Source organism: Aspergillus pseudoviridinutans (genome assembly GCF_018340605.1).
Source record: "Aspergillus pseudoviridinutans IFM 55266 DNA, scaffold_6, whole genome shotgun sequence".
NCBI lineage: Eukaryota > Fungi > Ascomycota > Eurotiomycetes > Eurotiales > Aspergillaceae > Aspergillus > Aspergillus pseudoviridinutans.
Genome location: NW_025091286.1, coordinates 657,406 through 680,890, shown reverse-complemented (window position 1 = coordinate 680,890; position 23,485 = coordinate 657,406). Strand labels below are relative to the sequence as shown.

At 51.0% G+C, this 23,485-nt stretch overlaps 10 protein-coding genes across 10 annotated transcripts; 6 read left to right on the top strand and 4 right to left on the bottom strand.

The window, feature by feature from the left end:
* Positions 1-49: 49 nt before the first annotated feature.
* On the bottom strand, positions 50-1,587 carry Asppvi_008684 (putative transcription factor Rap1; the record flags this gene model as incomplete). Its single annotated transcript, XM_043304550.1, has 4 exons — positions 50-949; positions 1,027-1,267; positions 1,322-1,407; positions 1,459-1,587. The coding sequence occupies 4 exons, from the start codon at positions 1,585-1,587 to the stop codon at positions 50-52; spliced, it is 1,356 nt and encodes a 451-aa protein (XP_043160485.1).
* Positions 1,588-2,085: 498 nt separating this feature from the next.
* Asppvi_008683 (DHHC family palmitoyltransferase) lies at positions 2,086-3,426 on the top strand (the record flags this gene model as incomplete). Its single annotated transcript, XM_043304549.1, has 3 exons — positions 2,086-2,174; positions 2,226-2,379; positions 2,437-3,426. 3 exons carry the CDS (start codon positions 2,086-2,088, stop codon positions 3,424-3,426), a joined length of 1,233 nt encoding a protein of 410 aa, XP_043160484.1.
* Positions 3,427-3,705: 279 nt separating this feature from the next.
* On the top strand, positions 3,706-6,523 carry Asppvi_008682 (Ataxin-10 homo-association domain-containing protein; the record flags this gene model as incomplete). The annotated part of the gene is made up of 2 exons (XM_043304548.1): positions 3,706-3,893; positions 3,955-6,523. 2 exons carry the CDS (start codon positions 3,706-3,708, stop codon positions 6,521-6,523), a joined length of 2,757 nt encoding a protein of 918 aa, XP_043160483.1.
* A 113-nt stretch (positions 6,524-6,636) lies between these two features.
* Asppvi_008681 (uncharacterized protein) lies at positions 6,637-7,391 on the bottom strand (the record flags this gene model as incomplete). Its single annotated transcript, XM_043304547.1, has 3 exons — positions 6,637-6,914; positions 6,978-7,319; positions 7,376-7,391. The coding sequence occupies 3 exons, from the start codon at positions 7,389-7,391 to the stop codon at positions 6,637-6,639; spliced, it is 636 nt and encodes a 211-aa protein (XP_043160482.1).
* A 432-nt stretch (positions 7,392-7,823) lies between these two features.
* Asppvi_008680 (putative oxidoreductase, FAD-binding) lies at positions 7,824-9,676 on the bottom strand (the record flags this gene model as incomplete). Its single annotated transcript, XM_043304546.1, has 2 exons — positions 7,824-9,148; positions 9,205-9,676. 2 exons carry the CDS (start codon positions 9,674-9,676, stop codon positions 7,824-7,826), a joined length of 1,797 nt encoding a protein of 598 aa, XP_043160481.1.
* Positions 9,677-10,658: 982 nt separating this feature from the next.
* Positions 10,659-11,602, top strand: Asppvi_008679 (uncharacterized protein; the record flags this gene model as incomplete). Its single annotated transcript, XM_043304545.1, has 2 exons — positions 10,659-10,820; positions 10,880-11,602. The coding sequence occupies 2 exons, from the start codon at positions 10,659-10,661 to the stop codon at positions 11,600-11,602; spliced, it is 885 nt and encodes a 294-aa protein (XP_043160480.1).
* A 374-nt stretch (positions 11,603-11,976) lies between these two features.
* Asppvi_008678 (mannose-1-phosphate guanylyltransferase) lies at positions 11,977-13,490 on the bottom strand (the record flags this gene model as incomplete). The annotated part of the gene is made up of 4 exons (XM_043304544.1): positions 11,977-12,003; positions 12,057-13,226; positions 13,301-13,357; positions 13,431-13,490. The coding sequence occupies 4 exons, from the start codon at positions 13,488-13,490 to the stop codon at positions 11,977-11,979; spliced, it is 1,314 nt and encodes a 437-aa protein (XP_043160479.1).
* A 1,132-nt stretch (positions 13,491-14,622) lies between these two features.
* On the top strand, positions 14,623-17,269 carry Asppvi_008677 (putative dynamin GTPase; the record flags this gene model as incomplete). Its single annotated transcript, XM_043304543.1, has 4 exons — positions 14,623-14,647; positions 14,695-16,799; positions 16,851-16,992; positions 17,046-17,269. The coding sequence occupies 4 exons, from the start codon at positions 14,623-14,625 to the stop codon at positions 17,267-17,269; spliced, it is 2,496 nt and encodes an 831-aa protein (XP_043160478.1).
* Positions 17,270-17,852: 583 nt separating this feature from the next.
* Asppvi_008676 (lysine--tRNA ligase KRS1) lies at positions 17,853-19,787 on the top strand (the record flags this gene model as incomplete). The annotated part of the gene is made up of 2 exons (XM_043304542.1): positions 17,853-18,068; positions 18,153-19,787. 2 exons carry the CDS (start codon positions 17,853-17,855, stop codon positions 19,785-19,787), a joined length of 1,851 nt encoding a protein of 616 aa, XP_043160477.1.
* A 1,293-nt stretch (positions 19,788-21,080) lies between these two features.
* Positions 21,081-23,168, top strand: Asppvi_008675 (uncharacterized protein; the record flags this gene model as incomplete). The annotated part of the gene is made up of 3 exons (XM_043304541.1): positions 21,081-21,512; positions 21,579-22,074; positions 22,336-23,168. The coding sequence occupies 3 exons, from the start codon at positions 21,081-21,083 to the stop codon at positions 23,166-23,168; spliced, it is 1,761 nt and encodes a 586-aa protein (XP_043160476.1).
* Between the last annotated feature and the right edge of the window lie 317 nt (positions 23,169-23,485).

Genomic DNA, 23,485 nt, shown 5'->3' with positions numbered 1-23,485 from the left:
CCTATCGTACATCCACTTTGTCGATTGAAAAGATCTCAACTGGTGACTATCAATCGACCGTGCCTCCAGAAAGGCCTGCGGCCCTGGCCATACTAAGGTAATTCCACCGCGCTTCGAAGGCTTCTGATCCATGCTTCTTCAAGACTCGTTCGACAGCGCGGCTGTTGCCCACTTCCACGCATTCATCATCTTCAGGTGTCCAAACGCCAGGCATGTCCTCAGGAATGCCTTTACCTGCAGCAAGGTATTCTAGAACCTTGTCGGCTAAGCTTGGGTCCATGCTGGTACACTGTAGAGCCTCAATGACTTGTTCCTCGTTATCTGCCTTGCCTGTTCGTAGACGGTCCTCGATCCATGCATCGATGTCTTCCTCTTGAGAGGGTTCTTCTTGAGACTCCGGACTCGAGGGAAAGAACGGCAGCTCTAACAGGAAATTGTCAGGGATACTATCCGGATTTTCGCTTGGCAGCTGGGTTTTGTGAGGGTGTGCCATGGTGGCACCTCCCGTATCCTTTGGTTTTGGTTGTTCATTCCTTTGTTGATCTGTAGGTTTCGAAACTGTAGTTACGACTGGCTCGGTATGAGTGGGATGCTCCTCAAGTACTCTATGTCGAGCAGTAGAGATGCTCTTCTCAGGTAGAGTTGCCGGTGTTGGCCTTTTCTTCGGTCGATCATGTGTTCCCTGCCCTCCTATCCTGTCCTGTTTGCCGACCTCAGGACTTCTTTTTCTTTTTCTGGCTTCTACCCTTTCTGTAGTCTGAGGAGTATTCTCAGAATGCCTCTCATGCGACTTTGCCGACGTAGTGCTAAGGACCTGGGGCTGTCTCATAGTGCTCTCCGGCGGATTGGGAGCCTGACCTGTGGACTCTGGCGCGCCCCCCGGACGTGATTTTCCACGAAGTCTCTTCAAATATCGATCACGGTACGATTGCCATGTATGTCGTGGATGCTGCGAGTGGCAAGAAATCGTAAGCAAACAACGAGGTGAAATTCGCAGGGGACAAGCCGAGAGAGGCATGGGCCTACCTTCTCCGCTAATTGCTTGTAAATCAAGTTACCGCTGATTGGGGCCCTTGGGTCTTTCTCATACTGTTGCACCCAGTCCCATAGAAGCTGGTCATCTTGTAGTGAATATGCGACTTTGTGAGCTCTAGTTGAGATATGTGTTGCTCCCACAGGCCGGGGCGCGGAAGGTCCAGCTCTGTAAGCTTCCAGGTCTGCCAGTTCTCCTCTTCGGACAGAGTCTTCCACAAATTTGAAAGAGTATCTGAATTTTTCAGCTTACTTCCATAAGAAACAACGGACAAATGGTAAAACATACGTGTCGGTTGGGAGATTTTTCCTTGTATGATCCACCAGTTTGATATCTGCATCTTTCTCTCGAAGCCTTACAATACCACCATTGGACTAGAGTACCATCAGCTTAGAGTAGAAGAGCACGAACACACAGAAACATACCTCAATCAACTCTTTGAATCTGCTCCTTTGAGGAATGTTGTGAGACAACCAGAACTGCTTGCTGTCGAAGAGAAGGCTGCCACTACTGTTACCCCCGCCATCGTCGCCCTCCTCATTACCTCCTGTCATGGTTAATCTAGTCCATCTGCCTTCGAAAGATAGTTAAATGGATTTCTTCCCTCTCCCTCTCTCTCAGTTGCCGTCGCGGGCTACTTTACAGAACACGTAATCACGTGCTCGCGCGTCGAAAGTTAAATTCTCGGTACTGTAAGGACACTGCCTCCAGTACCTCGACTTTGAGGGTATGGTTTCGAAGAAGAAATCATAGGCTGACTTCCATCAGATTGTATCATCCACCGCAACAGCACGATCATGACAACGGTTCTTCATTCCTCTTCGGGTAGTGGAAGTCACGTGAATTAGGTGTAATAATGACTTGGCGAAGTCATTGAAGTGCTTTTGCCAGGCAGAGAAGAGTCGACCGCCAGGTCTTCCGAAACCGAGTGAAACGGCAGTATAGACTATATTTTCAATAGTCATCCAAGCTGCAGGCGGTCCCGTCGGGCATGCTGCTAGACTGACAACGCGGGAGATCTCTACCAAGATCCTCTGACGATCTAAGTCAACATGGGGGTCCTGAGGACGGTGGCTATAGCCATACTTGCAGTTTCTGCATTTACTTTTGTGGCCCTGTTCGGAAGGCTTCCTGCTCTTAGGTGAGAGAAAAATCATTTGGACTGGCCACCGCTGACGAGTAGTGGCGTCAGGAAAACCCCCGTTGGATTACTCCATAGGATCATTTGTATACACATTCCTAACGTGCTATTATACTTGGACTCTCATCTACTGGGCGGCAGACTGTCGTACTGCTGGAACCGGTCCGGTACTTATATATTGCACGAAAACCATCCGCTCGTACTTGTAAGTATTGAGCTGTTGCAGACATCCTTTCTTGTCCTCGATTAACCCGCATCGAAGATTTTCTTTCTTTCACTCCTCATCGCAGGAGAATGCATGTTTATTCCGAGCGCATGGCCTAGAATCTCAACATTCCATCGGTTCTGCATTCCAGCCCTCACAGTTCTTCCATACATCTTTCTGTACGCTAGCGTTGTCACCAAGTCGTACATCACTCACGGGAACCATGGGGATGAGATGGCACGGTATCCATATGACCGAGTGATTTTTCATCCGGGTGACCGTTGCCGTACGTGTAACTTCCTGAAACCGGCGCGAAGTAAGCACTGCAGTTTCTGCAAAGCTTGTGTTTCGCGTCACGATCACCACTGTGTTTGGCTGACCAACTGCGTGGGTCGGAACAACTACCATTACTTCTTATCTTTGTTACTTTCCCTATCTGTGATGTTGGCATATGGGTCATGCCTTGGCTTCTCTCTTTTGTCGCAAACGCTAGAGGGACTCATACCGTCGAGCTCACCGTTACGATCGAAATCACAAGACTGGACGACCTGGCTCAATGTCTGGGCAATAGCTATTGCTTCTGATATTCGCGTTGGTGCAATCTCCATGCTAACGGCCATGACAGCACCACTGGCTATGGCCTTTCTGCTCTATCACACCTACCTCATCTGGGCTGGCATGACCACAAATGAAAGCGCAAAATGGTCAGACTGGAAAGAGGATGTTGCAGATGGCTTGGTGTTTAAGTCTACCAGAAGTGAGATTTATGGGACCCCATTCCACTCCGATGAGGACACTCCGTCTCAAAGAGCCTGGCCAGTGAGCAGTGACCAGATCCTAGTAATCACGGACGGTGAGCCCCCCAAGAAGGGCTTTCAGCTCTGCTCAGGCTCAAATGAGATTTTTCATAAGGGCGATTCACAGGCGCCAGTTGACACAAGATGGGCTGAAGTGAACAGTATGCGGGAGATTGACAATATCTATGACTTGGGATTTTGGGACAATCTACGGGAGGTTTTCAATATGCCTGTCAGACGCCGTGTATAATTTCCCTTCCGTCATCACCCTCAATCTCGTACATATTCATAATATGATTGTTATAACGCTACCAGTCCATTCGTGTATAGAAATACGCTCTCATGTGGGCTTACCAAAAAGGGTAGGCGGGACACATGTTCGGCGGAACCGGAAAAATTGCCTCTGTCACTATTTCTTCTCCCCCATTATCGTCGCAATCAACACTTCTCCTACATCGATTTGGTATATTTTCTAGCAATAATCTCACGTCGGTGCCGTCTCGCGTGATAATTGCGGATAACCGTCAAGATGGCAGACCGACCAGCGTCAGAAACTAAACCAAAATGCACCCCAGCTGAGCTCATGTTGAAGGTCATCCTGACGGGAACTCTGAGCCACTATGAGACTCGTGGGATGATTGACGATAAGCGCTTGGAGCACATGCTTTCTGCTGGGAAACAGATACTTTACAAAACACACCAGGAGAGCGACGTTAGGTATGATTTTTTGGTAACTTTGAACTGCGAAACATCTGTCTGACTGCTTCACTTACAACAGACACAATTTGGGCCTATCGCCGGACATTTGGCAAGGCTTCACGGATGTACTGACGAAGGCAATCCCGGTTCTGGAATCACAATCATTTGCTTGGAAGAGCCCCCCGTCCGCGAACTATGAACACTCCTCCTCAAACCTCATTGCATACAACTACTTCTCCCTCGTCAAAGACATCGAGCGCTTGAACGACCTGTGCACTATAGCTCGTAACCTTCTCGCCACAACGAAGAAAGCGCAGAATATTGCGGCGGAGAAGGGCTTTGATCAAAGGATTTTGGCACTGGTGGATACTTGTGTGAGAGTCACCGCGCGGGGGTTTGACGGAGAGACAAATGCGAGAAACGAGGAGCGCTGGCAGAAAGTGGTCAATCTATATAAGCGATTATTGATCACATGTCTTCAATTCCTGCACAATTTTATCATGCATAATGAGCAGCGGAAGATGGTCTTGTGGTTAGATCTGTTCGGCTACCATTCGACTGGCGACTCCAATATCATTCAACCTAGAGAGCCGCTTGATCAGACTAACGCTCAGGCTGAGGGGGTGGCACCGATCGTCAAGATTGGGGAGAGAATTGTCAACCCCCCGATCAGGGCACTTTACGATCAGACCGCGGAAGATTTGTTACTGGAAACCATCTCGAATTTCCCGCGGGAGCCCGCGACAATCAAAGAAGAAGCTGCCATGCTACTCCTTGCAAACATCAAAGACCACATGGAGAAACTTCTGGGGCGAGATCTTACGGCCATCCAAGAAATGGGCAAGGATCCGGAGCAGGTGAAGGAGATACGAGCCGCGCTGACTGCTATTCTTGGAGCCAAGGTGGATGGCTGGTCAGATCTCCAAGATAGAGCCAGAGATCTTCCACCTGCTCTCCCCGAAGACGAGCCGCCGAGGAAAAAGGCCATCCTGACGATAGACCGCAGCCAAACCGCCGGTTTTCCTCGCATTTGCTGGGCTGACTTACCCGACCTCAACGAATACGGCGCACTGGCCGCAGGCGATGCACCAATAACGGAGGAAGACACAAGCATGCCCCGATCTGCTCAATCTGCGGCCGAGACCTTGCAAGAAGCCAAGGATGAGTTGATGGCTCGACTGCAGGAATCATCACAGATTGCTGATCATGGCGACCAAGATTATGATGCTGGCGATGCAGGAACAGTTGGCGACGACGATTCGCACAGCTTGGAAGCCGTTGCTGACGGAAGCATGGAAGAGGAAGAGGAAGAAGACGATGAGGATGACGAAGACTACCGAGGTCGACCTGGTGATCAGCAGCGTGGCCTGCTGACTGACATCCCTCTCGTTCTAGGTCCCGCGGAAATTGAAGCACTTCCCATGATCATTCAGGCCGGTATTGTGGACAGCTTCGGACTCAAGGGTGGCGAGCGCACAGGATCGAGGAACATGCAAGCTCTCAGATGCCACATCCTTCTCACCCAGGAAACTGGTCGAAATCTCTTGCGGGAGCTATTAATTTTCATCGCCGCCTGGGACCTTCCTGATGATGAGCTATATTTCAAGATGATGGTACAGATTATGGACGCAGTTCTGAAGAATGGGCTGATGTCTCACGCCTACTCTGACTTCGGGCAACCAAAGGACATCATATCTCCCGCCCAGGCAGTCGTGGTCAAGATCTTGACGCACATTTTCAGGGCAAAGTACTCTCCCGCCTCGGTTACAGGCGCAACCCAGCAGAGCGCTACGAAGAACCCGGCGCCTCTTTCTAGGGTTGATATCCTCACGGTTCGCTACATATTTACTATTTTCCGTGGCAACATAATCCCCGAAACCTGCGCCTTAATCTACCTTCAAGGGCAGATCCGGGCCGGACGCGCCCTGCCAGAAGATTTCCCGCTGAATCTGTGGGATATGGAACGAGTCTACGAGGGTGTCTACCAATTTTTGGAGTTCTTTGCTGTACTCACAGAGAATAACGACTGGAAGAACCTGCTTGTCAAGTGGGAGATTGTTTATGATCTGGTGACGCTAATCAAGGAACTCGAAGCCAGCATCCCCAAGGGCCAACTGAGTTCGCTATCTCTTGGCCGCAACAGCCCTTCCAAAGAAGCACATCAACAAGGCGCAGCAGCAGGGCCTGTGGCTGTTGAGAGACCATATGACCCTGGTGACCCTGACCCGGCGGAAAACGGCGCTGGCAGCCCCGGGTCCAGGGCCGAATCGCCCCCTATCACCGAGGATCCTTCTGAATTTGAGTGGAGGAATCTCAAGAAACTCGTCGTGCTCGTTCTGTCGTCTCTGGTTTGGAAGTGTCCCGAGGTCCAGGATCAGATTCGCCGATACGGCGGTGTCGAGACTATCTTGTCTTGCACCAACTTTGATGCTCACAACCCGTACATCAAGGAACACGCTGTTATGTGTCTCAAGTTCCTGCTAGAAGGGAATCGGGAGAACCAAAAGCTGGTCGAAGCGCTCGAAGCTCGGGATGTGGTCAGGGATGAGAATGGGCTGTTGGAGAGAAGTGGCTTTGAGGCCGTCATCGATAAGACCGGCAAGCTGGCCATTCGGCCCAAGGAGGGCCAGCCTTCAGAGAAAACGTAGGGCGAGATAAATACATTGTAAAAAGTGATAGACAGTATACTAGAGGAGATACTTCCCCACGCAGGTAATGACATGGCACATGAATACAATAATGAAACAGGACGAATCTGCAACTAGCCATACATACCATCCCATTCCTCCTCCTCATCCTCAACAGGTTTCTTCCTACGCGCCTCTGCCTTCTCACGCTCTTGTTTGGCAAAATCCGTCCGATCAAGCGGACACGTTCCCCGCAACCGCAACCAGGGCCGGATACACTCCAAATCAAACAAATGCGTAGAATGACACGGCAGCCGCACAACGAGCGGATACTCATCCTCCAAGAACGGGTTATTGCAAATCGGACACGTCTGGGTCTCCTTCAACGACGTACGCGGAACCCGGTCGAGCACTATTCAAAAACCTCGTCAGTCCGCGCTCCGAATCCACCCTCATGAAACCTCTCAGAACCTACCATCGCAAAACTCCTCGCTCACACCCTCCACCTCCTTAGGTGGCGCATCCGCCTCCCGCAACAACGTCTGAATCATCTGCGACAGGAGATCGTCGCCGTCGCCATCGCCGCCTTCGCGAGCGCTTGCAGCCCCGCCATCCGACTCCCGGCGCATAACCTCAAAAGCCTCAGCGAGAGTATAGAACGCGGCGCTTACGTCGCGCGGGACGGGGACGGCGTGCGGTCTGGAGCGGTGCTCATCGGGGCTGATTTGGGAGAGGGTCGAGAAGAAGGATGAGAGGTCGGGGCGGCGGCGGCGGGTGGGCTGTTGGGGGATGGAGGGGTCGGCTGTGTTGTGTTCGACTGTGGGGGGTGTTTTAGTATGTTTACGGTGTGGATTGGCGCCGGGGGGGTTGTACCTTCGTAGGTGGACATTTTTGGGTGATTTCACTCACTCGTGGGGAGTGAGGGGTGAGATAGGTGACCCGATTGACTCGATTGTGTGGGGTGGTTATGTGGTCTCTTCCTGTGTCAATTATTTTCTGTTTATGGGGTCGACAGATTGCTGGGAGTTAATTTTGTTTTCTTGATTGTGGACAGTGAGAGGAAGATGAGGAAGCTTGCGAAGTTTGGAGGGGGAGCTCTTGTTATCTATCTTGGCCGATGCGGAGGCAACAAATCGATACGCGTCTGGCGTGCTAGTTTGTGCCTCAGGCTCTATATTCCTATGAAATAGGATTCCCACCTTGACAAACTATGTGACACCATTCTGTGTGATCTATTTGACAAGTATATACGAAATGCATTGTTAATATGAGAGTCTCAAGTCCTATATCACCAGACTAATGTTGACCAACCACATAAGACCTAGTAAGTGAAATCCTCATAGATAACTCGTTTCCCAGCGAGCCAAGTCATGACAGAGCCCTTGAGTGTTGGACTCCCACAGAAATACCAGGCATCCCCCAAGGACGTATCCAAGTCTCGGGCCTCCATCCTACGATGCTCGATTCTCGCCCCGGATGATATAATGGCTCCAAGTTGCTGAGACCCCTGATCATCTTCTGGCTTAGATCCTGTGAGGAATAGAGTGGTTGAGCCTGGCAGTTGGGGGAAGCGCTGGAATGTGTCGAAGACAAGGCCCACATCGGTCATAGAAATGGACCACAGGAGGTGTAGGCGCGAAACCTCGATGCCTGGCAGCTGTGCAATAATGGGCGTGATACCAATTCCGCCCGCTATAACTGGGATTGTGCAGTCACCTCCTTGATCGTCTAGCCTAAACTCGCCACCGAAGCCTTTGAGAGGTACCTCTAAACCGGCGCGCTCATTAGTCCTGAAGAGGTGGCTGGTTACGTTGCCATGCTTGCGAACTGTGATTTCAAATTCATCCGCTGGCAGTCCATGCCCTGGATACGATGAAATAGTGAATGTCCTGACATAATCATCATTCAGACTCAAAGGATCGTCATCGAGCATATGGGAATAGCCCAGGTCCAACTCCTCCTGAAACGAGAAGGTGGCATACTGGCCGGGAGCCCAGGTCCCGATTTTGGATGGATCTGAGATTCGAAATCGAAACAGACCGATGGTCGGAGTAAGAATCTTCTTTGCGATCATGGTAGCAGTAACGGAAACATCGTCATTAAACTGAGCGACCCGATTGACCCTTTCGGTTGCCAGGTAACGTACGCTTGGGTTGTATGGAGAGGGCTCGCCTGCAATTCCTCTGAAGGCGAGTGATTTTTCGACGAACCGAGCCGAGGTGACGGTCACTTTGACAGCTAGATTTGATCGTGGAAGCAGAGCAGCCGCGTCTTTGCCAATCAAGACCTGGGTTCTTCCTGTGACATAGAGCGCGTCTCCTGTGTCAAAGTCTGGGAAAACGTACCCTGCCAGAGGAGTTGTCTGGAAGTTTCCCAGCGTCTGGTACAATCTATTGCCAGAATATTCAGGGTATACGAAAACAGAACCGTTAGGTCCGTTGCTCATGAGTCGTACAAAGCCTGGAGGCCCACCGCGGATATTGGTGTCCATGTCCTCAGTACCATGAGTCGAGGCGACAAACAGGCAGTCCGCTCGGCCGAGTAGTTCAACTGCAGCTGGTGGTAGCTGGGGGTCGTCAGTAATCAGTTTCGGGTCAGGCAAAGCTGGAATTATCTTCTTCTTATTCAGGTATTTGGGACAATTGCCTGTCCGTATTTAGCAAAGACTTGCCATAGAACCATATATACGATCCAGACCCTACCGAGACATCCCTGGATGAACACAGACAGCTGCGCCATCCCACTATCAGCTTCCAGTGATCCAGCAATCTTCCTTCCGTAAAGTTTCGTCCTTTTACGATTCTCCAGATCGATCGCCAACCCGGAGACAGGCTGGCCCGCGGTCTCTGCGGAAACACTGCCCTCATTCGTGGAGCCGCTTAGTAGCAACTCTGCGACAGGATCATATCGACTATCCACTGGAGTTTTAATTTCGACAGTAGACTGCGAAGCAGGAGCGGCAAAGCCAGGCTCTCCTCCCCACACAGTTGCCCATGGTCGGCCTTCCTGATCTATAGTGCTCAAGGCCATTAAAGGAGACCTCTGTACCTGGAATGCGGCTCCAGGATAGAGATAAGGGACATTTGGATTGGGTTTAACCGGAACTCGGAGCAAAGTGTGCATCTTCCTCTCGCCATCATGCCACGGAAGTGTCCCAGCAAGGATGGCAGCCATATTTGGTGCAATGGGTAGCAATCAGGATCTCAGGCGATGTGCAATCGAGGCATCCTGCAAGAGACGGTAGATAGAGCGCTGGCATATTATACCTCAAGTACAAAGCCGACTAGTGTCAGTCAAAGAAGATATTACACTATGCCGGTTGATTTCTAATCTGTGTAGGTCGCCTGGCTATAGGCGTTGTTAGTCACCAGGCGGGGTAAGGTTTTCGGGGCAAATTGCTGCAGCGAATTATGACTTTCTAGCAAACTTAACAAAACGGAGAAGAATGTGTGTGAGAGAGGAAAGACTGAAGTCGAGATCCTCGATACTATCCACAAAACACGATTGATGCTCCGTGGGGATTGCTTGATAAATATGCCGCGTCCTCGTGGAGCGTCCAAGCAGATCATTTAGCTTGAAACAGACCACAAGAAGCGGAGGAAACCTAAGGTAACGATCAACGCTCTCGTCGCTCTGGTTCATCAAATCCAGAGAGGGAGAGAATCATTCAAATCTGGCTTTCTCAGAATGACTGCCAAGTGAGAACCAGCTCCCAGATGGCATTTGTAGGACAAGAATGTTCAGTCCAATCTAGACTTGAGTCCTGACGACGATTGTTTATCGATAACGTTTAGTTTAGCGTGTTTTCTTTCTTTAGCAACACCCGCAGTGGATCATCGCCAAGGGAGGCATTGCATTGCATCGAGCTTGGGGGTGACGCAGCTTTCTTGTTCAGCTGGAATTCTACTTAAAGACTATATTCACCTCTCTGGCTGGTCCAGCAAATTTTACAAAACCTGCGTTGTGGTCAGCCGACGTCTGTCGGCAATCGATATTTGTTTATCTCGGATAGCCTCGAATCAACGGTGGACAATACTTGGTTTACGTACTTCTCCACAGGCCTCCTCTACAGAGACCATCTCATACTCGACAATTGATGCTGAAGCGAGTGTGAGCTCCGTCAGAGATCCCACCGCTTCCATCCACAACCATAGAGATGCGTTCAAAATCTGTAAAGCCGTCTCTCTACCCTCCTGTACCTTTTCATACCATCCGCGCAATTTCCCTACTCTCCTCAGTAATCGTCGGCGTCATCCTCGCCGTGTTTATCTATCATCTCAAAAGCGGCGGATATAAGCTTCCTTGGGCCTTCTTACTGGTAAGTACTTTTCCGTGTGCCTTGCAGACCATGTCAAAGCCAACCTCACCGTCATCTAGCTCCTCGTCTCCGCATTCCTCTCTATCCTCAATTACATCTTCACCAGCCTCACCCACTGCTGCTATGGCCTCTCCCCGCGCCTCTCCCTCCTCTCGAACACCATCCTCCTCATCCTCTGGCTCATCTCCATTGGCCTTCTGAGCTGGAGCATGTCCCACACCATCCTCACCACCTGCAATGCAACCTATTGGGCCACCTCAACCGGCATCACCGTCTGCCGCACCTACAAGGCTCTCTTCACCTTCACCTGCACAAGCACATTTGCCGCCATTGCCGCGGTCGCACTCGACATCATCATCCACAAGCGCCAGACCCGACTAGGCACATACGACCCCATGACCAGCAACCCAGACATCAAGCTGCACGAGCGCAACAATAGCGCCATGACGGGCACCAACGTCGGCGACCCACTCGAGGACGAGCGGCACCCGCTCCAGCATCAGCATCAGTTCCCTGAGAGCCCCTACGCAGATCGGCACGGAATCTCCGATATCCCGGGTCCTGATTATGCGAATCACCCGGCATACCGGGAGCCGCCCCCCGTGTACGGGCTGAATGCATCAGCGGAGCATTACCATGCGGGCGAGGCGCAAGAGTTTTCGGAGACTGCGCCGGCGAGAAGTCAGCGGGGTGGGCCGCGGGTTCGGTTCAGTGGTGTTGGACGTCCAGGGTATGGCCATCCTGCGGAGCAGACGTCTTACGACCCCGGGGCTTATCGGTGAATTTGTTATCCGGACGAGCAGTATCTGGCTGCCGGGTTTATGATTTCTACCATTCTTTGATGTGTTATGACTTGGATATATACATGGTTCATTCTGCGATGGGACAAATATCATTGAGCAGCGAGATTTCATTCAAGGCAAGACGAAACATCGCTTACTTGAGCGTTTTGTCAATTCATGATCTGTCCGATATTGAAATTTATACCAAAATTATCATCCTCGTTTTGCCAAGCCGGTCAGCCTTTGTCTAAGGTCCAGGAGAATGGCTTAGAGAAGCAGAAAGTATTGATAGAGGCGTCGAACAAATTAGTGCTTAACGAGAAATATGTATAATCCATCGAATAGATCCAAAATAGCCCATCTTGAATATCTCACTACATAATAACCTCGTTGGCGACATCCTGTTTAACCATGTTAGTGTTATTGATTAATGCAGGAGACTCAATTAACATACCCGCTTGAGTTCCTTGTACGGCAGACACACACAGTTCTGTACCCGCACCTCGTCCCCGACAGCGCACTCCTTACCCAAGATGGTGATGCTCTGCACCTTGATGCCATGCTTGATGATGCTGGTGGAGTGGCTTGCCATGGGGATTGGAGTTCCCTCGACACGAGCCCAAGCGCCCACCCGGCTGCTCCAGCCGATAATCGAGTGCATCACGCACGCATCGTGCTTGATCTCTGCATCCTCCAGTACGATCGAGTCCTTGATACGAGCTCCAGCACCGACGACAGCACGGGCACCAATGGAGACGTTGGGGCCCAGCTTGGCGGTCGGGTCAACGGTTGCGGTGGGGTGGATGTAGACGGGGGGTACGATCGTGGCGGAGGGAGGGGTGAGTTCGTCGGATTGCGCCTGGAAGGCCTTTTGCAGGTACAGCGCGTTGGCGGGGACGGCCGAGCCAGCGGTCTTAATCTGTCGCCAGAAATCCTTGGTCTCGTGGACGAAGAACCGGTTGCTGTCCGCCAAATCGGAGAGGATGTCCTGCTCCAGACGGAGGACCTCGGTCTTCTCCGCCTCCTCGTCGGCGGCAACGAAGGAGGACTCCAGGTTTTCCGAGGAAGGGTATGAGAGGAGGCGAGGGCGAGTAGTACGGCGCTTGATGGCACTGCGGATGGCGGGGAAGATGCACTCGGTAGCGAAGAGGTAGACACCGCAATTAATGAGGTTGGAGATGTGCGATTCCGGCTTTTCGACGTAGTGCAGCACGCGCTTGGTGTGAGCATCGGAGACAATACATCCAAAGTTGGTGGCGGCCTCGTTGCTGACCCGGGTTCCCAGAATCACCGCCTCTGCGTCCTTCTCCTCGAACAGCTTCAGCATCTCACCAAGAGGGAAGGAGCAGCAGACGTCAGCGTTCAGGACGAAAATGCGCTCGGGCTTGCCCTTGAGGATGGCATCACGGAAATGATAGAGACCTCCTGCTGTGCCAAGCGCCGTGTATTCACGCAAGTATTGAATTCGGAACTGGGGGAACTCCTTGCTGGAGTCTTTGATGAAATCACGGAAGACCGATTCATCGTAGTAGCCGACCAGGATGACTTCTCGGATATCGGGAATTTTGGCAAGAGCCTTGAGGCAGTGGTTGATAATAGGGTGACCGGCAACTTCGAAAAGGGGCTGATCGAATGCAATGGCCCTTGAGTTAGCTACGCTCTGAGTGAGGGGAAGAGCAAAAAGGAGGGGTAACCCACCTTGGGAACATCAAGAGACAGAGGTCTGAATCGAGTACCTCTGGAAGGACCTCCGACCTGATCGTGAGCATTGTTAGCCGCACACTAATCATTTGCGACATCCAGGTGCTGTTCTCCCTGCTTCACCTACCAAGATCACAGCCTTGGTGGAGGCCACGGTTGAATGTTCCCGCACCGGAACTTGAAGCATTGAGAATAGCTGCAATGATGGATTGGAGGAGTTATTATATGAATTGGACTGTGGTGATCAGAGGCCGAGGGAGGACTGGTAATAATGACACTCAGTAGGATGGATAAGTAGTTAATAAAGTAGTAATAGGAGAAAAGAGAATAATAATATTATGCGTATTATGCTTGGACTTTGGTGATGTTCCCAGATGACCACGCACTCTGTTCCAGGCCCACCACAGGTACCACCTCGTTTGGTACCTTAGGCACTAACTTTAGGCTGACTAGAACAAGTCGGGAGTAGCGAGGATCCGCATTTGGTGAACCACGGGTCACGGGGAGCTTCGACCCTGACAGCCATTTGACCGCTTTCGTCCATCTGAGATTCGAGTGTCTTTCACAGTCAGGAATCAACACCTTTGCCCCTGAAAACATGGATGTCTCTTTGAAAAACCTCCAAGTAATATTCCGTACGCTAATGTGGATAAGCTAATGTGAAAGGATATCTAGTATTTACCAATCAAATACGTGCTTCAAGTGATTGCCTTGCAAAGCTCACAAGCATCCTTCCTAGCCTCTATAAACTGCTTCAGTGACTGACGAACACAGTAAAATTTATATCAACTTTGCTCTATCACCTTAGCTTAATCTGCCGTAACTTGACATGTGAGGTGTGTGCAATTGGACATGGTTGTTGGTCCATCCGCCTTGGCAACAGAAAGTTGTATATGCCGCACCAAATTTGGCAGGACAGTATACACTCCTTTGGGCAATGAGATTCCTAAGCCCACGACAACAACCAACTTTTTGTATGGACATCATGGCTGTCAAGTCTTTCGATTACTTTGCTTCTTGCTTCACTATAAATCAAGACATCTGTGCTGGATCTATAGTACTAAACTTTCATTTTCCATTCAATTCATACTTCACTTTCTATTCACATAATACTGGCCCTAATAACTGCCATCTCAAGTGTTACTCCCTCCAGCCATCTTAATACTCTTTCGTGTTCCGCAGACTGCGTGTGCATCTGTCTATCAAAGTGAACACAATACTGCCTATCTTTTTCTTTCTCACCTACCTCCACACCCTCCCTCATGCGCTGCAACATCATTCAACAACAGCATTTCTCTTCTTCAGTTGCTGATATCGTCATGTCAGAACCAAGCACAGGAACAGGTGAGCAACGGAGCTTAAGCACATCTTTCATCTCTAACCTGCGGCAGCCACAGGAAACAACACGCCAGTAGTCATGTCCGCCCTACCCTCCACCGAAACAGACGCAATAAATCTTATTGCGCGGGACATGAAGTGCCTGGTCAAAAAGATACAGGACCTCCGTCACATAGGGATTGAAGACAGCCGCATTGCTCTCCCGAAAATATGCGTCATAGGGGATCAGAGTACGGGTAAAAGCTCCCTGATCGAAGGCATGAGCGAGATCAAGGTGCCTCGAAGTGCTGGAACATGCACCCGCTGCCCCATGGAAATCAATCTCTCGGAAAGCGAGCCAGGTCAGGATTGGAATTGTCGCATCTTTCTATCACGAAAATACATTTTCGATGGCTCCCGGAAGGTCACTAAACTTCCCAAAAGGTCGCAGCCTCTGGGACCGTGGATCGAACAAGACCAGGAAGATGAGCACTTTACTGATGTCAAAGATAAAGATGCCGTACAAGAGGCCATTAAGTGGGCCCAGCTTGCCATTCTGAATCCAGGAAGACCTTCTACTGACTATCAACCCGGAAATAACGCCGACACCGACGAGTCTTATTGTCAGGTGAAGTTCTCCCCAAATGTGGTTCGGTTGGACATCTCGGCGCCTAACTTTCCTAATCTCTCCTTCTACGATCTACCTGGTGTCATCAGCCAGGCGGAACACGATCATGAGCGTTACCTGGTTTCACTAGTGGAGAACCTCGTGAAAGAGTACATCTCGCAGGAAAATTGCATTGTGTTATTGGCACTGCCGATGACCGACGACGCTACAAATTCAAGCGCTGCACGTATCATGCGGGATGTCCGTGGCGCCAAAGAAAGAACCCTCGGTGTCCTTACAAAACCTGATCGTATCCAGACAGGCGAATCGTATGATCAGTGGGTGGAGATCCTGGAAGGAGACAAATTTGCACTTGGTCATGGCTATTACATCGTCCGCAATAATCCTGATCCGGCCATCGAGCATTCTCGCGCGAGAGAAGAGGAAGCTGTCTTCTTTGCAAAGAGTCCATGGGCAACAGAACTATCTGCCTACCAGGACCGATTCGGAACCAGACACCTGCAGGCAGCGCTTTCAAGTCTTCTTTTAGAACAGATCCAAGGCTGCCTGCCCAGGATTATAGAACAGATCGACGAGAAAGCCGCGCGCATCGACGCAGAGTTACAGACTCTGCCAGATCCCCCGTCGGCAAATGTCCCATACATCCTCTGCGGCAAATTGAACCATCTCAAAGATCAAATACGTGCCCATATTGACGGCGGCTCAGCTCAGTATCCCCTCCAGAAGATATGGGGCAACATTGCAAAGGACTTTAAAAGAGCTCTGCTGAAGACTAGGCCGACTGTTCAGCTTCTTGCCCATTCAGACAAAATGGTCATTCCCATTGCGCGTGAGGACGCCGACTCTGACTGCGAAATGACCTCAATACAGCGATCAGTGAGCTTGAATGTGAAACGCAAGACCCCATGCGACAGGCCTACTTCAACACCAGCGGAGCCAAAACCAGAACAGCCCTCAACCCCGAAGCCCTCAGGTTACTATACAGAGCACTTTAATCGGTTTGATCGTCCCGCACGAATGTTCACTTGGGAAGAAATCAGAGAAATCAATGAGGACTCTTATCGTGCTGGTATTCCCGACCAGACGGACCCCAAAGCCGTGGAGGTCATGAACCAGCTGAGCGTCGAGCATTGGGACGAGCCAATGCAAGTGTTCTTGGGGGCTACTCACCAGTTAGTGAGGGACATGTTGATGAGACAGCTCAAAGAGGTCTTTACACCATACTATCAGACCAGTCTCTACAGAGAACTAAAACGCATCATTGACAACTACCTCCAGACACTCCGCAAGGAGCACTTCAGACACGCGCAAGAGAACTATAATATTGAGCATAACAAGCCTTTTACCATGGCGATTTCCGCTCTTGAGCAAGCCACAGAAAACGCGTACAAGTATCTGAAAGCTCGCCGACATGAAGCAAGGTCGCACTGCTTTCTCGATCTTCAAGGCAAAATCCCTCGGGGAGACCCGCGCCGCGACGCTGAGATCAAGAAACTCACTGCTGCGGAGCTCGGCCCTGACAGATTTGTTCAGGAGCTCAAAATGATGGCGGTGAGTCCTACCGATCCTGCTGAGTTCGAGTAACATGCTAATAGTCCTCAGACGACTCGTGGCTACTATGAAATAGCGAGTTCCCGGTTCATCGACTCGATCTGTCAGAGCGTACATACGAAACTCTTCTCCAAATGCCGTGAAGAACTGATTGCAGTCATTGAAAACGAACTACGTATTTTCGATGGAAATGGTCTGTTCCCCATCCAAGATATTTTTTAGTGGCAAACAACTGACAGAACCCAGCTGTCGAACGCTGCATGGAGTTGATGGCAGAAGATCCCGAGCGACAGCGACGCCGACAGTACCTGTTGAAGGAAAAAGAAAAGGTCCTCAAGGCCCAGGAATGGCTTGCAACAGCTAAGAAGGAAGACGATGCTGCGGAAGCTGCAGAGTCTGACCCGGCCATTAAGTCTCAACCACCCGAAGACTGGTCCAGCTTTCCTGGATTCGGACCAGTAGCTGGCTGATGATCCTGTTTGTTGGTTGTTGGCTCGGACTGGAATCGATGTATTGTGTTGGCTTCATGCTAAGATATGCATGTCTCTGATGACGCCCAAGCCTTGTCCAAGCCTCTTTTAAGCCTCCGGTTAGACAGTATCGTGTTGATCTTGCTTTGAAGTTGAAATTCGCTTTGTACTGATGATAAGGCGGGATGGTTGGAAGCATCGAAGGCGGGGTAACCCAGCCCCACGTCCAAGCCCTATGCCCTAAGCCCCAATCGAGGGAAACATCACATTTTCAGTGATTCTTTATGACATGCAATGAAGAAAGTGATCCAAAATGCAGTGTGCCTTTTTCAGGATGTTGATGTGTTGTATAATGTAGAAAGATGTAGTATCCATATGGCCGTTATCGGCCGTTCCGTTTACTGTGGTAGAGGTTCAAAGCAACAGCCAATGACAGTCTCCCATTCATGAGTCACGCCCAAAATTCTGGCATTTCTCCTCTACCTAACCCACCAAAACCCGCCTCTCCTTCTCGATTTCTTGCCATCGGGATTCTCCTGGCTGTGTTTTCGAACGAGAGAGATAAAAGCTCTATTGATTCAACATGGCGGATTCCAATGCAGTCAACGAGGTTGAGGCCTCCGTGGCCAACCTTTTGCTCGATGAGGTCACGGGCGAGAGAGTCTCCAAGACCGAATTGAAGAAGCGCCAGAAGCTGCGCGAGAGGGAGGCTAAGAAGAAGGAGAAGGAGGCCAATGCTCCTCCTAAGCCTGAGAAGAAGGTCTCCGCTGAGGAGGAAGAGGCGAACTTGACTGCTAACGTAAGTTGATTTGCACTCTTAGAAATCCAGCGGTTACTTGAACCTGTCGGGATCCGTTGCTAAAATATTTGCTCCTGAATATAGCAATACTTCGAGATCCGTAGCAAGCGAATCAACAAGCTGCGTGAGACCAAGCAGCCCGACCCTTACCCTCACAAGTTCCAGGTCACCGATGACCTGCGCGAATACCTCAAGACCTACGATGGTCTTGCCAAGGGCGAGCAGAAGCCCGATGTCACCGTCCGTATCGCCGGTAGAATCTACACCAAGCGTTCTTCAGGTTCCAAGCTCTTCTTCTACGATATCCGTGCCGAAGGTGTCAAGGTGCAGGTCGTGTGCCAGGCCCAGAACGCCACGGGCGATGTCGCCTTTGAGGCTCAGCACGAGCACCTGCGCAGAGGAGATATCGTTGGTGTCGTCGGTTTCCCTGGCCGTACCAGCCCCAAGAACCGCGCCGACGGTGAACTTTCTATCTTCGCCACTGAGGTCGTTCTCCTGGCGCCCTGCTTGCACGCCATCCCTTCGGAGCACTACGGTTTCCAGGATAAGGAGCAGCGCTTCCGCCAACGTTACCTGGATCTGATCATGAACGAGAGATCCCGCAATGTCTTCGTCACTCGCTCCAAGATTGTTAGCTACGTGCGCAACTTCTTCGACAGCCGGGACTTCATCGAGGTTGAGACCCCCATGATGAACGCCATCGCCGGTGGTGCTACCGCCAAGCCCTTCATTACCCACCACAACGACCTTGACATGAACCTGTTCATGCGTGTCGCCCCCGAGCTGTACCTGAAGATGCTGATTGTCGGTGGTCTGGAGCGTGTATATGAGCTTGGTCGTCAGTTCCGTAACGAGGGCATTGATCTGACGCACAACCCCGAGTTCACCACTTGCGAGTTCTACTGGGCTTACGCTGATGTCTACGATGTCATGAACCTGACCGAGGAGCTAGTCTCTGGTCTGGTCAAGCACGTTACTGGTGGGTATGAGACCACATTCCACACTCAGTCCGGCGAGGTCTACAACGTCAACTGGAAGGCACCCTGGAGACGGGTAGAGATGATCCCTGCCTTGGAGGAGGCCACTGGCGAGAAGTTCCCTCCTGGAGATCAGCTGCACACCGCTGAAACTGGCGAGTTCCTCAAGCGTGTGCTTAAGAAGACTGGCATTGAATGCTCGCCTCCTCTGACCAACGCCCGCATGCTCGACAAGCTGGTCGGCGAGTTCATTGAAGAGACCTGCGTCAACCCCACCTTCATCACTGGCCACCCCCAGATGATGTCTCCCCTTGCCAAGTACCACCGCCAGCACAGCGGTCTCTGTGAGCGCTTCGAGGCTTTCGTTTGCAAGAAGGAGATCGTGAACGCATACACCGAGTTGAACGATCCCTTCGACCAGCGTCTCCGTTTCGAGGAGCAGGCCAGACAGAAGGACCAGGGTGATGACGAGGCCCAACTCATTGACGAGAACTTCTGCACAAGTTTGGAGTATGGTCTGCCTCCCACCGGTGGCTGGGGTATGGGTATCGACCGTCTGGTCATGTTCCTCACGGACAACTACAGCATCAAGGAGGTTCTTGCTTTCCCCTTCATGAAGGAAGACAAGACTGCAGCAGAGGCCAAGACTGCTGCCGAGGTTGTTGGCATTGAGCCCCAGCCCGAAGAGGGAATTCGTAAGTTGCACTTCATCTTAAAGTTGAACCTGAACCGAGGTCGCTAACCTGTTTGTTCCTCACAGCTCATAAATAATCGCGTGATACTGGAACTGGATGATGGATCTATCGTTGATGACTATGGCTGCATGCTTGATATGAATGTCTATGAGGATACACTAAGAGTGAAATAAAATTCATACAGTAGATCCATTTCGCATCTTGACCGGTAGTGAGCGTCTTAACAATAATGTAGGACAATCATCTCGTACTATGCTGTATTGAAGAGTGATGTCCTAAGGATGACCTCTCCAATTGCACAAGTCGGCCCTTTCTCACTGCGTCCAAAGCATCTTGTGTCCATTACTTATTGATAGGAGACACCAGCAAGCCAATATCGATGTCAGTATCAATGATACGGCGGAGAGAAATGTCAACCCAGGTTTCGAATCTCTGATATCTACTCCCTCAACACGATAGCGCCAGAGGTACTCAATGGGCTACATATCGCCACAGACGACGACGACGGATTCAACCTCTGTCCTCACAATCGTCGTATGCTCGTCCCGTGCGTGTTCTTTGCAGCATACTGTCCTCAATGCTTCGTCTTGAAAATCGATCCGTCAGGTTAGATTACTCAGGATTAATGTCAAGTAATGGACGCGGCATCTTGGACAAGGTACCCAGTCGAACAAGCAATGCATGTAAGGCTTCCCGAGAATCATTCAAGCGTATGAGCTGGTTTATATCAAAGTAATCCGGCATGAGACTCGAGGCAGGAAGTTGTCAAGGGCCCTGATATATAGTGTCAATCCCTGATGGAGGCTCTCGAAAGAGTCTCCGTTCCCTGTACGCATTGTGGCTTCAAACATAGGGATGGACTTTACCTCCTGTTCCAGCGACATCCAGATGACTCGACGAGATTCATTTCTCTTTTCCTTTACAACTTTCTTTGTCTGACGTATGACATAGAGAAGACAGGTCTCTTTCTTAGCAAACATTGAATCGCTTCTCCTTTGCCCCTGCAGACGTCATATGCAACACATTGCTTCAGGCAGATTTGAAGGTGTAGGGACTATTCACTATGCTCGCTTAAGGACCTGCCACAGCTCACAGCCCACACACAGTGACGAAAGAAGCGAGATAGATTCCTTGCGAGAAGTGTTCTTCTGTCACCTCGCCTTCTCCTCTTCGTGTGACACTATTATTCTCGCGTTCCAGGTGATCATAGCCTTCTGTTATCTCAGCTCTCTTCTTTGCTCTTTGCAATCTTCCTCTAAGAAAGAAACAAGTGAAAGGAATTGTCTCTCTTTCAGGGACAGTCCTGGACCTCATCCCATCAGAGGGAAATAACATATAAAATGGCGGTCGTCTCCAATATGTCAGATGGAGGCAACGAACTTCAGGAAGAGCCCATCAGCGAGGAACTTTATCAGCCCCAGAGAGAAAATCAGCAGGTGGAGCGTAACCAGGGCATCAGGGAGACTCGTTCMAATCGCACTCGGCATCAGCCAGAGTACGCAGCTTGGCTGACGGCTTCCTTCAACGAGCGCCTCAATCCCTACACCAGCGAGCAGAGCTCTGATTTCGACCTGTACTCAGTCAGGGAACCGAACGGCTCAGGCAGGGGACGGATCCCATTTCCCCCGACTGGACCCCCTCCGCCCTATCCTTACGAAGAGGAAGTTGAGCATCGCAGAGATCTCTCGCGTGGTTCGAACTCGAATCGAGAAACTCCTGCCAGGCGCTTCTGGAATCGTCTTCGTCGATCTGAGCGCAGGGTTCCACCTGTTGTACGTTTGCCATTCTCTCCATCTGCGATTTGAACTTCAGTCACTGACATGGCTCTCTTTTCTCAGGACAACGTCCCACGTCTGACTGAACAGCAGGCTCGTGCCACGAGCGACGCCCGTGAGCCTCCGCCATACTCTCTATTTGAGCCCTCTGAACAGAATCACGGTGACGACGATAGTGACATCGATCAAATCGCTCAACTTCTGAGACCTAGACTCACCGTTGGCGACGATCGAACCTTCGATGAATTCTGTCGCCTTATGAGAGCTGGACGGCGTCAGGAGAGCAATCAGCCACCACCAGCGCAGAATCCTGCAGGCAACGACAACGACGGTGGCATTAGTCAGTACTTTCAATTTGTGAGCACTGAACGACACCTGGAGAGCAATCACAATCAGCCAAGTGCAAGTGCAATAGAGGATCTCCAAGGAGACCCTGAGCTCCCCCCATACTCCCCATCCGAAGAATACGAAGGACAGCTGGAAGTCGACCCGTGGGATGGACAGAACCCGTGGGAGTTCTATCTAGCTGCTATCGAGACTGCACAGAATCCGCCAGAGGGTCAGCCAAGAACATTTCMTGACGTTTGGGAAGTGCGCCTGGAGTGGCTCCGCACTATTGAGCGCAATCGTGCCCCGGTAAACAGAGCCGCACCCTGACTGTGTGTAGTTCACAGTCCCTTTCTGAGAAAATTCTTGAGTTCTGCTGCTCCTTGACAACAAACCCCAATCTTTGCCAATTTGTCACTGCCCTTTGCTGTTGTATCATAGGGAAGAATAAATCCAAGTCTCCTTTCCGAGTGCTCTCCACACAGGCTAACAGCCATCCCGATATCCTCTTCAAGCGCCACACAGATTGGCACCATCCTACGCCGCGTAGAAGCAATGGCGAGATCTTCTTTTAGACGCAGGAGGGATCCCTCGCCTCATCAGTCCCGAACCCCTCCCCCTCTGCCGTCCACTGCGTCTCAACAATCGATCGAGACTGAATGGAAGGAGATAGCCTGCCACACCGCAAAATGCGACATGTGCAATACACGCAATGGAACGGGCATGTCCCGCTGCGAGGGATGCGGCTGGCAGGCATGCTACGGCTGTATTCTTGCCAACGGTTGCAGTCGCACGCACCGGGGAAACGGTCGCGTCCACACGGGGGCTATCGACCAGACTTTCATTGCGCGTATGAGACGCGGCAGAGTGTCGGTCAAGAGGGACGAGGGTGATGCGGGTCAGTTGAGGAAGGGACAGTCAAGCAATCGAAAGAAAACGAAGAACGAGGAGTCGTCTTCGAAGATACCAAGCTCTGCGGACAATGAGATCTTGAACGCGGCTCGGAACTTTTTGGCGTTTAGTATTGAAGCCATCGGTTTAGCCATCCGGGAGGACGGCCTTGACCGAGAACATTCACCTGACGGGGCGGCGCCTGGAGACGAGGATGTTGCGAATTTCTTGAGTATGACTAGTCGAGAATTGCATGACTATGCCCAGCAACAAGCCAGCCATGCCCTTCAGGCTTACCTTGAGCGCAGGGCCAGAGAGACGGATGCTCAGGAGATTGGCACCTTCTCTGTGGCTCAAGCAAGTATTGACGAGGCCACCCCATCGGACAAGGCTCAAAGGGCCGGGCGTATGCCAGCTGGTCGATACAAGTCTTGATTTCTTTGAGGTACTAGATGGCTCTGAGTGGATTATTCAATGATTCTGCTGGGTATTATGGGCAATCTCGTCCCCGAGATCACCCATTTAGAAATCGAATGAGTGCACGCTGAGGGCTCTCAGATCGCCACTGAGACTTCGAATAAGACACTAAAGGTAGGTAAGATGCTCTGCAGACTGTGAGGATCTCTCAGAATGAAATATAAAACAGACATGAGGAATACCTGCTGTAGCCTGTAGGGTTTCGTCTACAAACCCCGCCTGTCGTAAAATTCCTAAAGAGTGACTCCAAACGTCAAATGGCTTTATTTCCAATC